The 13,164-nt window shown below is 46.5% G+C and overlaps 1 protein-coding gene across 1 annotated transcript in view; it reads right to left on the bottom strand.

The window, feature by feature from the left end:
- Positions 1–13,164, bottom strand: part of nav2b (neuron navigator 2b) — a 104,920-nt gene that overhangs the window by 57,831 nt on the left and 33,925 nt on the right. Inside the window, exons 7-10 of the mRNA XM_029759100.1 lie at positions 8,991–10,035; positions 8,588–8,706; positions 5,865–5,973; positions 4,246–4,620 (exon numbers count right to left, since the gene is read on the bottom strand). Of these exons, the coding sequence (XP_029614960.1) occupies positions 4,246–4,620; positions 5,865–5,973; positions 8,588–8,706; positions 8,991–10,035 (1,648 nt within the window). The remainder of the gene's footprint in view (positions 1–4,245; positions 4,621–5,864; positions 5,974–8,587; positions 8,707–8,990; positions 10,036–13,164) is intronic.

Genomic DNA, 13,164 nt, shown 5'->3' with positions numbered 1-13,164 from the left:
ATTTCTCCTTAAAATATCAAAGGAATGCAAAAGGCACTAATTTCGTGGAACGACCCAGTAATACTTGATCGTGAGTGATGAGTGGAAGACACTCACCAACCTTAATCAAAGCACCTTTCATCTCAGAGATCAGGAAGTACCAATTACATGCAAAGCCTGGCAGCACTAACATTAACAAACAGCCGGAATTTCCTCTGATAAGCACAAGCCCTAAATAGCAGCTACATTTCCTAGTAGGGATAACTCTTTTGAGTGTTTTGAGGCCGACTGATTGGATCTATAGGCAGCTATTGAAGCTGAGTTGGACAGACCAGTTGCTGACTAACCAGCCAGACAGGTAAGAAGCCCTAACATTTGTCAGAGGAATGAGTCTAGCCTATTCCTTTCCTGTGAACCAACTACAGCACCCAATTGGGAAACAAAAGATGAGTTATGATTAATTGCCTTTCGCAATGAGAATCACCACAAGAGATGACTCATTGACTGGCTCAGAGTTATTAAGCAATCATTTTCTTTTAAATCTAATGTAAGCAAACCAAGTACACAACAATACATTTCCAAACAGGTCTATGGTACTATACCCCAGTAGCAACCACAACCCACCTGACTATAGCACAAGGCCATAGAAGTGGTCTAATGTTGGTCACTCTCGCTCTTCATAGGGCATCAAATCAATAAATTGAAGGTCCAGTTTAAATCTCTGCCAATGTTTGGGTTCAGAGCTATGTGCCTGCAAAGGGCCATCCATTAACTCTGGTTACTGAACAACAGCAGAGCCAGTTAGTCTGCAGGTCCTCAGCTGACTATTTATTTGTACTAACATCACAAGCCCCCATAAGTTTACTGAACTCTCGATCACGTGAGGTGTTTGGTTCAAAACAGTGTGAAACCCACTTGAGTTGACAGGTGAACTTACTATTATGTCTGTGTTCATGCACACCCTTTGATTAGTGTAGTTAACCTAAACTTCAACAAAGTGCTATCATATCACCAAGACAAGGACAAGGACCATGTTTCCACTGTCATTCTCAATTGCTTCCGGTTCCTAGAGGAAAATAGGATAATACGGATAATTGTAGTGAGCAACACACAAGTTCTCCAGCATCCAGTCCCTGTTTCAACCTGTGCCGTAGTGCCACAGTTCCCTCAAAGCTCATCCCTAAGCTAAGGACCCTGGGACAAAACACCTCTCTCTGCAACTGGATCCTGGACTTTCTGATGAGCCGCCCCCAGGTGGTAAGGGTAGGCAACAACACATCTGCCACGCTGATCCTCAACATGGGGGCCCCTCAGGGGTGCGTGCATAGTCCCCTCCTGTACTCTTTGTTCACCCATGACTGCATGGCCAAGCACGACTTCAACACCATCATTAAGTTTGCCGATGACACAACAGGCCTAATCACCGACAATGACAAGACAGCCTATAGGGAGGAGGTCAGAGACCTGGCAGTATGGTGCCAGGACAAGAACCTCTCCCTCAACGTGATCAAGACAAAGGAGATGATTGTGGACTACAGGAAAAGGAGAGCCGAGCACGCCCCCATTCTCATCGACGGGGCTGTAGTGGAGCAGGTTGAGAGCTTCAAGTTCCTTGAGGTCCAAATCACCAACAAACTAACATGGTATAAACACACCAAGACAGTCGTGAAGAGGGCACGACAACACCTATCCCTCCTCAGGAGACTGAAAAGATTTAGCATGGGTCCCCAGATCCTCAAAACGTTCTACAGCTGCACCATCGAGAGCAACCTGAATGGTTGCATCCCTGCCTAGAATGGCAACTGCTCGGCCTCCGACCGGAAGGCGCTACAGAGGGCAGTGCGTACGGCCCAGTACATCACTGGGGCCAAGCTTCCTGTCATCCAGGACCTCTATATCGGTGTTAGAGGAAGGCCCTAAAAATTGCCAAAGACTCCAGCCACACTAGTCATAAACTGTTCTCTCTGCTACCGCACGGCAATAGGTACCGGAGTGCCAAGTCTAGGTCCAAAAAGCTTCTTAACAACTTCTCCGTCCAAGCCATAAGACTGCTGAACAATTAATGAAATGGCTACATGGACTATTATTTTTTTACACTGCTGCTACTCGCTGTTTATTATCTATGCATAATCATTTTACCCCTACCTACATGTACATATTACCTCAATTACCTTGTGTCACGTGTGCTCCCTCTCCGGCCTCTAGGTCACCAGGCTGCTCGTTAGGGCGCAAACCTGTCACCAGTGTTAGGCGCATAATGACACTCACCTGGACTCCATCAACTCCTTGATTACCTGACCTTTGGTTTCTTCCCGAGTCGTCATTGTTTCTGTTTCATGTCGGTGCGCTGTTTGTGTTTCGTTCATTTATTTATTAAATATATTCACTCCCTGAACTGGCTTCCTGACTCTCAGCGCACTCGTTACACCTTGACTAACCTGTACCCCACACATTGACTCTGTACCGGTACCCCCTGTATATAGCCTCGTTATTGCTACTCTTTTATTTTTTACTTTTTTTATTTAGTCAATATTTTCATAACTCTTATTTTTCTTAAAACTGCATTGTTGGGCTTGTAAGTAAGCATTTCACTGTAAGGTCTACGCCTGTTGTATTTGGCGCGTGTGACAAATAAAATTTGATTTCAGTTGATATGATGGCAAAATAAACATCTTATTTGCTCCAATTCTAGTGAGATGAAACACACAGCATATGTGATCACATCATCAACAGACGTATCCTGACCTGCAGTTGGCTCTGTGTCACATGATTCACCTCTGTGGAGAAATGTTGGAATAAGACCTCTGGTTGACTGTGTGTGAGTGTTCACGGGTGTGTTACCACCGAATCTCTGAGGCCCAGTAAAGGAGAAGACTACAATCAGCCTTGGAACAGACTTCTCTCTTTAGGAGTGCATGTTGTATATGAATAGAAGAGACTTTTGTAAATGATGAGAGCTTTCACTGTCTCGTGTCATCTCAATGCTGAGGAGAATATTTCCCATGACCTGCTTTCTCTCTAGGGCACAAAGGCCAGATTATTTTTAAATCAAACTCTCTTCAACTTCAGCCTGATCTGAACAAGCATGCCCATCGACACACAGTCCAATCAGAATCCCACGAGAAAGAAACTGTGGAGAATCCATGTCTATCCAACCTCATACTGGGAATCATTGGTAAACAAACAAGTAGGCTCTCTGTGAAACTCCATAAGCACACTGACAGCGTCATTGCATTTTGGTACACCAGAAGAACATTCATTTCCAATGGAACGCTGCATTTGCCCTGCAGCATTGGGGTGCAGAGGCAGTTGCAGTGCGTTCTGTGTGGTGCATATGTTGGATTTATCGAACGTATGCGTCAAACTGTATGTGTAGACTGCTTGACAGAAATGGTAGCAGAAGGAATGTTAAACTTTTGTTGCACACATATCCAGATGATGCTGCTGTCGGTGTGATCAAGGCGTAAGGATTTATGACTGGAAAATAGTACTGTGTTGCCTTAATCCCATGTATCTTTGCTTCAATGTCAAGGTTGTACCCACAGCCAAGACAATGAAGCCTGACAGTACAGCCTAGGCTAGTGGTTCATGTACACATTGTATTTATACTGCCTGAAACAGTTAGTACTTTTCATAAGTTAGCAATGTACAGAAAAAGCAGGATAGCAAATAAATATTGCCTGCTTTGTTAGTAGGCATATATGATCATATCATAAGGGTGTCTGTTTGGATGTGTCAAGAGAGATATATGGTCAGAATAATGATGCATGTGAAAGCACATATAAAAATAGATTTCTGTCTATAAGAACCCTGCTAACTTCCAATAAGACAGCATGTTATCAAGCTATGTTCCAAATGAGAGATGATGTCTGATATCTCAAGCGATCTCCCATCTGTTGCTGTCACAGACTCAGGAGTTTTTTCTAAGCTACTACTGACAAATGAGAGACAGCAGAGAGCACTGCCAGACACTGAAACACTGCCATCTATTGGCAAGAAAACTGAAAAGTGAGACATTCAATAATTGCGCCACATCCCTGTGGTGTAGTAGTCCCTTCAAAGCAGGGTTAGGCCTACTGCTTTCTCCTGGTTCCCTTTGGAAGTTGAATAGACAAAAGTACAAAAGAGTTCACTTATATGTCTATCATATCATAAGTAGTCTCCCTTGACTAACAAATCAGTGAAGATGTTTTTTAATTTTGTGCGCTCTGGGTTAGATGCAGCTCCTGTCTTAACGGTAATATAGGCCATGCTGTGTGCACTCACCCACTGGTGACTTTGTCCATGTGGATGTTCTTCCCTAGCACGTCCCCATCGCTCATGTACCCTGTGGTCTCTATGGTAACGCCCTCCAGCTCTTCCATCTTGTCTGACAGGTCACACATAGTGTTACTCTCCTGTCCTGGTGTCTGCCTGCTGCGGAGGTAGCGCCCGTCCTCTGGGCTCACCATGCCACTGGAGCTGCCCCGCATCACCACTGCGTATCCATTCCCCACCGAGGGGGCGTCGCCTGCCTGCAGACGTGGGCTGGAGGGGCACAGTCGCCAGGGCAGCGCTGGGTTGGGGCGGGGGGACAGGTTGAGCATGCCTCTCCCGCTGATCTCGGTGGTGACACTGCTGTTGAAGGTGGTCTCTAGGGTGCTGGGGGGAGTGAGAGAGGGAGAGAGACGGTGAGAGAGAGGGGGGCGAGGAAGGGTGGGGTGGGTCAGGAGTCACCACTCCTTCTCACTGAGACAACAAACAACAGATCAGAATACTGAACTACACTCCCTCTCACTGAGACAACAAACTACAGATCAGAACACTGAACTACACTCCTTCTCACTGAGACAACAAACTACAGATCAGAACACTGAACTACACTCCCTCTCACTGAGACAACAAACTACAGATCAGAACACTGAACTACACTCCCTCTCACTGAGACAACAAACTACAGATCAGAACACTGAACTACACTCCCTCTCACTGAGACAACAAACTACAGATCAGAACACTGAACTACATAGCAACACATTCAATGTGCTAAACAATATATGTAAGGGATGGAGAGTACTTACCATGCAAGAGAAAGAGTCTAAGAGATGAGCCAGTCCAGCGTGAAAAGCTGACTGCATTTACATGCACTTTAGAGGGCAACTTATCTACAATTAAAAATGTTGTTCTGACTGAACAATCCTACTAGTTGAATTGCATGATTCACTCCCACATGACGCTAAAGAGAGTAGAAATCCATTGGGCATTGTAGAATAGCCCACCAGGAGTGCTCTTCATGTTTTTTCTCCCCTTTTATCGACTTCGGAGACAAAAGCAACTTTTAACCTCGTGCTGGCTGACCACAGGGGTCCACTCAACCCCTCCAAGCTGATTTCATGGCTGGGCTCAGGACGAAGCAACTGGGCAACACATCTGATTCATCAGGCCAGAGATAAAAGAGGGATGTCTCCACATCAACATCTGATCTACCAGTCCAGCTGTCAATCAGGCTAAAGCCTTTAGACACCAAGCCAGACTCTGTCATGTAGACAAGCTGGAATCCAAATGGTTCACATGCCAGAAAATAATGGTCCTCATTTTGAATGCTTCTTTCCCACATCGATCAAAATGACTGTCATGTTTAAATTTCACCCTGGTATTCTTTTGCCCTTGTTACTAGATCACTGATGCATTACTGAGATAGTCAGGAACAGCCATAACGTTGAATCCTCTGCGGAGGGCACTTTGCAAAGTAAGTATGTAATCATGTTTGGGAATTGCTGAGCCAAACCACTGAAAGTAACCTCTCCTTCCATTAGAGCAATACAAATGAATACACACACACACACACACACACACACACACAGCAGACACAGAGAGATAGTGCAGAAGCAAGGTCAAGGACATACCCGTGGCTAATCTGTGTTCCCCTCAGGCTGGACATGGTCTCCTCCAGGTTCTGCCTGAGATCAGCAATGTCCTTCACCGTCCGCAACCGCCTGGCCTCAGGGTCTTCACCTAGGAGTAGGGGACGGGTGTCTGTTAGAGACAGTCCACCTGAAACAGCTGCCACGTCAAACACACATGGCACAGGCTTGTGAGTAAGTACATCCTCAGAAATGTGCATATTTCCTGCAAAGATATCCATTAACACTTGAAACAGACCATTCACAACAAAAGGGCCCTTAACGTTAGATAACGTACTATAGCCAATCAAAGCCCAAACCAGAAAAAACATTTGTACAAAAAACTCCATAGGAATTCTGGATGCTTTTCAGGAAAGGAAACACTGAAAAAGTCCTTCACATCAATCAGAACAGGGTTTTCCATCCTGGTGATGTACAGGACAGTGTCGGGTAGGAGAAAAGCTCAGCCCACTAATTCACCCAAAGCCTTTTTCCAAATTAAAATGAGCCGTAGGTGAGTGAAGGGTTTTGCAGGGCAAATTCGAATGTATTTGCCCCCTCCCCCATCAAGGCACTCCCGGTCAAGGCACTCCCAGTCAAGGCATTCCAGGGGGGCTTGGAGGGAGCCCAAACGAGCCCATTCACAGGGCTAAACCAACCCTTTATAACGCCACTAAATCCTTACAGGCAGCTCTGCTTTAACAGCAGCCCTTTGATGGAGGGTTTGTATAACTTTTGCGAATGTAACGAAGAGAGCTGACAGAATGTTTAGCAAGCAGAAAAAAGGGAACATGCTCTGAATGCTTTGAGAGCATTAACAAACATATTGTTCTGCTAGTGAATGAAGCCGCGTCTAGAAGTTAAAAGGTAAGCAGCGTTGAAGACCACAGGCAGAGGGCAATGGGGGGCAACCCCCCCCCCCCCACACACACACACACACACACACTTACTGTCATGTTTCTCATATATGTCTAGCATAGTGAGGAGGATCTCCTCGTTGAGTTGAGAGATCCCAGACACAAGTCTGCTGCAGGTGCACCTGGTACAGCCGGCTCCACCTCTTACTGGACACCTCCACATAGTTCTCCTCCCAGCTCTGACCTCTGACCTCCTGGCAGTCTGTCTCAGGGTCACAGCACTCTGTATGCCCACTTCCTGGTCTCTCCAGGTGTTTGGCTCACTGGCATGCCGTCTAGTTTAGTCTGGGATTGGTCTGTTGGGGATGTGACAGGGTGGCTGGTTGTGCTGGCTGGAGCCTCCCAGGGTAATGCTGCCCAGAGACAGCCTGGTTCTGCTCCTGTCTCGTCTGGGTGAGGAGTCATTGTTGCTGCCACTCTTACCAACACCCTCACCACTTCTGTGAGGAAGCACGTCTTCTCTCTCCATGTAGTCCTTACTAGTTGCTCCAACTCCTTGACACTTTGATAAGTCCTGTCCAGGATAAGTCCTGTCCGGGACAAGTCCTGTCCGGGATAAGTCCTGTCCGGGACAAGTCCTGTCCGGGACAAGTCCTGTCCGAGATAAGTCCTGTCCGGGTTAAGTCCTGTCCGGGATAAGTCCTGTCCGGGATAAGTCCTGTCCTACCTCAGCGCTGCCACACCTACCCCAGCGCTGACACACCTACCCCAGCGCTGACACACCTACCCCAGCGCTGACACACCTACCCCAGCGCTGACACACCTAACCCAGCGCTGACTGCTCCTCCTGTGGCGACTGCTTTATATTTCCTCAGGGTGATGGAAGAAGGGAGAAAGGCCTCTCCAGTCATCCACCACACACACACATACACACAGTGTGTTTGGTGAGGAGCCTTGGCATCTCCATGACATCCACAGCCTTTAACATGCAGATGAGCTATTTCTGTTCGATTCAGTCAGGACCTGGCCTTTCTCTCCCTCCTGGCTGCCATGGTAGATACAGACATAGACCCCTGGCTGGGGCTGCCTCAGGACAACATTCCATCACCTCAACAGTCAACTCCAGGGTCAAATCAAGCCTCTCTCTCCACTCTCTCAACGAATCATGCAATTCATACAAAGCTCACTCAAGAATCCAGTGTTTAACTTTTCTTAATTTTCCAGTGTGGCAGCAGAGCAGTGCTCCAAATGAACGGGACCAACCCAAGTACTTCATGGCTGAGAAACTCAGAGTTTCCAAGTGAGTTTTTCCATTCACTCTGTATGCAGCATTAACGGTGCTTTGTGTGGCCCTGCCAAATCATTGTGAACTTTGAGGCAATATCTCTCATCCATCACGAAGAGGCTAAAAATAATCCACAGGAAACTGGGCCTTTTATTCTCCATGGTGGCATTTTGATGCACTCCTCACTATTGAGTATTGACATGTTTAGCTGGGAAGAGAGACCCTCATTTGTGCCTGGGAACAACAAGAGGCTGAATTTTTTTCTCTCCCTGGGACAAGATCCTTTGTTGCTAATGAGATATTTGCCAGTTTGTGAAACATATTACAGTTCACAATAGTCTCATCTTCTTAACTACCGTCATTTAATGTAACAGTGGAAAAAATACCAAAGAAAAACTGATGTGGAAATTGAAGTCACAAAGCACAGTATGAAAATGCCCTGTTTCAATCAATTGAATAACCACTCAGCAATCACATTATGTCCAGTATGCTTGGAAGGATATAGGATTTAACCAGTGAGACAGACATTGTGAGGTACAGCTACACACATACTTTGCATGGAAATCATAGTGACTCGGTGTTACCTGTGAGGTCCTCCTGGGAGTTGTCTGCTGACTTGCTGTAGGCTGCAGTCTCTCTGTGACCCTCCAGTGACCCCGCTGCCTCCATCATCATGTCTGCTCCAGTCACATCAGGCTGAGACCTACAGGACAGGGCAGGAACAACAAGACAATGAGGAGCGATACAACAGAGTCAGTCTGCCTCTCTGTGCCTTTCGCTGCGCTCCGTCAGGAGTAGAGTTCCCACTAAGTATATGTAGTTCAGTCCTCTCCAATTAGTCATTGACTATAATTTAGGCTTACACAGATCCCGACAGTCAGTTAAAAGGTTTGAGACGTGGTATGTATAAAATGTTTGACATTCTGGTATATTCCTACTATTAAACTATGAAAGCTCAAACTCTGTCCATCAAAGCAGGCATAGTACCTGTACATGAATGGTGCAACAGTGGCAGTGTTGGGGTGGTTGTATTGCTGCTGAGGATGAGGTAGCTGGACACTGATGGTGTTGCTGGCTGTGGTGGCCACTGGGGGCGCTCCGTTGGTGTGGTGGTGTTGATGGTGAGACCTCCCTTCAGAGGAGGCCAGGCTGGAGCAGGAGCTGGAGCTTCTGCTGTCCAGCTGGCACTTGTGCACCGAGTGACCACCACTCCCACCGGCCCTCAAACTGTTGGGCCTGTCTCCATCTCGACCAGAAGAGGGCACCCCTGAGGTCTTCCCTGCCTTGAACCCTGGCTTTTGTATTCCGCTGTGTGCTGCTGGGGCTGAGCCCTCCTTTTTGCCACTACCAGCCTTGCCTCCTTTTGGGATGAGGCTGGTACTTTTAGTGTTCCTCTTGGGCTCTGCTGAGTCTGAACCTACTCCCCCCTGCCTGGTGTCATCCTTGGGCTCCTCCTGCTCTGTGACGAATCCCCGCTTGGAGCCTCCCTCCCGGGCCTTGTCCCTCTCCTTGGGCCTGGCCTTGTCCTTCTCCTTCTCCCCAGTCTTCAGAGAGCTCTTCCGGGGGGTGAGGGCCCTGCCGAAGGTGCGCTGGGCAATGCCCTTCAGGGCAAGCTTGGGGCTGGTCGCCATGACACAGGGGGGCCAGGAGTTCCCCTCTGCCTCCTCTAGGAGGTCACTGCTGGTGGGGCGTGACTCCGTCTCCTGCCCTGTCAGCCTGTCAGTCAGGACTCCAGCTGCCTTGGAGCCTCCTTTGCTGTTGAAAAGCTTGAGTTTCTCCAGCATGGACTTCTGGGTAATGACTTTAGGGAGGACCTCTAGGGGTGTGGCCGCAGGCTGCCTGGTGGGAAGGTCCTGCTTGACAGACAGCATGGAGGAGGTGGTGCTGTGCTTGGTGTTCAGGGACTTACTCCTCCAGGGCTTGCTGCTGTTGCCTGCATTGGGCTGGGGGTTGGAGGAGGAAGAGCAGCCATTGATGGGCCCTGGAGACAGACCGTGCTCAGTCATGATGGGAGAGGCCGTAGTGCTTCTCTCTGTGGGGAAACCCAAACAGAGGCAGGGAGAGAGTTTTTTTATTTCACCTTTATTTAACCAGGTAGGCTAGTTGAAAACAAGTTGTCATTTACAACTGCGACCTGGCCAAGATAAAACAAAGCAGTGCGACACAAACAACACAGAGTTACACATGGAATAAACAAGCGTGCAGTCAATAACACAATAGAAAAAAAGAAAGTCTATATACAGTGAGTGCAAATGGCGTGAGGTAGGCAATAAATAGGCCATAGTAGCAAAATAATTACAATTTAGCAGATTAACACTGGAGTGATAAATGAGCAGATGATGATGTGCAAGTAGAGTTACTGGTGTGCAAAAGAGCAGAAAAGTAAATAAAAACAATATGGGGATGAGGTAGGTAGATTGGGTGGGCTATTTACAGATGGACTACTTATAGCTGCAGCGATCGGTTAGCTGCTCAGATAGCTGGTGTTTAAAGTTAGTGAGGGAAATATAAGTCTCCAGCTTCAGTGATTTTTGCAATTTGTTCCAGTCATTGGCAGCAGAGAACTGGAAGGAAAGGCGGCCAAAGGAGGTGTTGGCTTTGGGGATGACCAGTAAGATATACCTGCTGGAGCACGTGCTACAGGTGGGTGTTGTTATCGTGACCAATGAGCTGAGATAAGGCGGAGCTTTACCTAGCATAGACTTATAGATGACCTGGAGCCAGTGGGTCTGGCGACGAATATGTAGCGAGGGCCAGCCGACTAGAGCATACAGGTCGCAGTGGTGGGCGGTATAAGGGGCTTTGGTAACAAAACGGATGGCACTGTGATATACTGCATCCAGTCTATCCAGTAGAGTATTGGAAGCTATTTTGTAGATGACATCGCTGAAGTCGAGGATCGGTAGGATAGTCAGTTTTACTAGGGTAAGTTTGGCGACGTGAGTGAAGGAGGCTTTGTTGGGAAATAGAAAGCCGATTCTAGATTTGATTTTGGATTGGAGATGTTTAATATGAGTCTGGAGGAGAGTTTACAGTCTAGCCAAACATCTAGGTATTTGTAGTTGTCCACATATTCTAGGTCAGAACTGTCCAGGGTAGTGATGCTAATCAGGCGGGCGGGTGCGGGCAGTGAACGGTTGAAAAGCATGCATTTGGTTTTACTAACGTTTAAGAGCAGTTGGAGGCCCCGGAAGGAGTGTTGTATGGCATTGAAGCTCGTTTGGAGGTTAGTTAACACAGTGTCCAAAGAAGGGCCAGATGTATACAGAATGATGTCATCTGCGTAGAGGCTTTCCTGACTGATTGCGTGTATTGGTTCCTGACTTCCCTGAACAGTTGCATATCGCGGGGACTATTCGATGCTATTGCAGTCTGCCACAGGATGTTTTTGTGCTGGTCAAGGGCAGTCAGGTCTGGAGTGAACCAAGGGCTATATCTGTTTCTAGTTCTACATTTTTTGAAAGGGGCATGCTTATTTTAGATGGTGAGGAAATTACTTTTCAAGAACGACCAGGCATCCTCGACTGACAGGATGAGGTCAATATCCTTCCAGGATACCCGGGCCAGGTCGATTAGAAAGGCCTGCTTGCAGAAGTGTTTTAGGGAACATTTGACAGTGATGAGGGGAGGTCGTTTGACCGCCGACCCTTAGCGGATACAGGCAATGAGGCAGTGATCGCTGAGATCCTGATTGAAAACAGCAGAGGTGTATTTGGAGGGAAAGTTGGTCAGGATAATATCTATGAGGGTGCCCATGTTTACGGATTTAGGGTTGTACCTGGTGGGTTCCTTGGTGATTTGTGTGAGATTGAGGGCATCTAGCTTAGCTTGTAGGACTGCCGGGGTGTTAAGCATATCCCAGTTTAGATGAGGGAGGACAGAGTGTCTGCTGTAGATAGAGATCTCTCATTGAATAGCTGTAGTTGGGATATGGGATGAACTCTGCTAAGTCAGTTACTCAGTCACACTGGCCTTCATGGCTACTCTGGGCTTCACACAATACTAATCTAACACAATACAAGTTTATAACACTGTGAATTATATGCCGAGTAAACAAATACTGTATCTACAATTTGGTAAAAAGCAGTAATGAAATAATTCCAAAACAGCAACACAAAATGATAGAAATATTAATTGCAAACAGTTCTGGGAAAAGAATACATATTTCTCAGTATAATTCAGAGTACCCCAGCAATTATTAACAACAATGATATTCAATGATCAATTAACAGCAAAATCAATTGGTAATCGATATGTTTTAAGTTAACAAAGCGTAAAAATATCTGGGAGTTTGGGTGTATGAGAAGTTGAGCTTCACCACCCATGTAGATAACCTTGTTAGGAAACTCAAGCTACCTATTGGGTTTTATTACCTGCACAAAGCTGTTTTTTTTCCTTTTGCCGCCAGAAAAGAGTTGATTCGTTCTACTTTTCTCTCTGTGTTGGACTATGGTGATACTATTTATGTGCCTCAAGCTCTACACTGAAAGCTCTTGACTCTGTGCATCATGCAGCCCTTCGTACTCTCACCAATCAGAGACATCTAACTCACCATTGTGACCTCTACAGTGCTGTCGGGACACTGGTATATTCTTATTTAGAAGACCATTTTAGGAAAACTGCCATTTTATCTATCCTCTCTTCTAGCTCAAAATGAAAACACATACAAGCTCAGATCTGAATCTTGTTTTATGCTAAGAGGCCTGATCTTGAATTCCCTCCAAGCCAACCTAAAACTCCAGGACCTGATGTCCCTGTCGAGTTCAAAGGACAAATAGATGAACAGGTTGTTGAGACATGTAGTTGTTTCTAGTTGTCACTAGTTTACGTTGCCTTGTGTAAGGAAGCATGTTGTGTACATATGAATGTATTCTTAATTGACTGGACTGGTTAAAATAGTTAAGTGATAATGCCAGAAAAGACAGTGTTTGGAGGATATGTTGGCACGGTGTTGTTAGGCCGAGTGGAGATCAAGATTATAAATTGCCTGGCTGGGCTGATGAGACAGTGGATTGCACAGTCAGATGGAACAGATTAAATAGGCATTTTAACGTCATAGATTAGACACCGGCTGGAATGCGGTTTTAACCAATCAGCATTAGATCCACCTGTTGGATAAAGGTTAAATAATAACCTACCTCTAAGTCCAGTAGTCTGCATG

Source organism: Salmo trutta, chromosome 7, assembly GCF_901001165.1.
Source record: "Salmo trutta chromosome 7, fSalTru1.1, whole genome shotgun sequence".
In the NCBI taxonomy this organism is placed as follows: domain Eukaryota; kingdom Metazoa; phylum Chordata; class Actinopteri; order Salmoniformes; family Salmonidae; genus Salmo; species Salmo trutta.
Note: the sequence above shows the minus strand (reverse complement) of the source record. Positions and strands in the feature narration are given on the sequence as shown.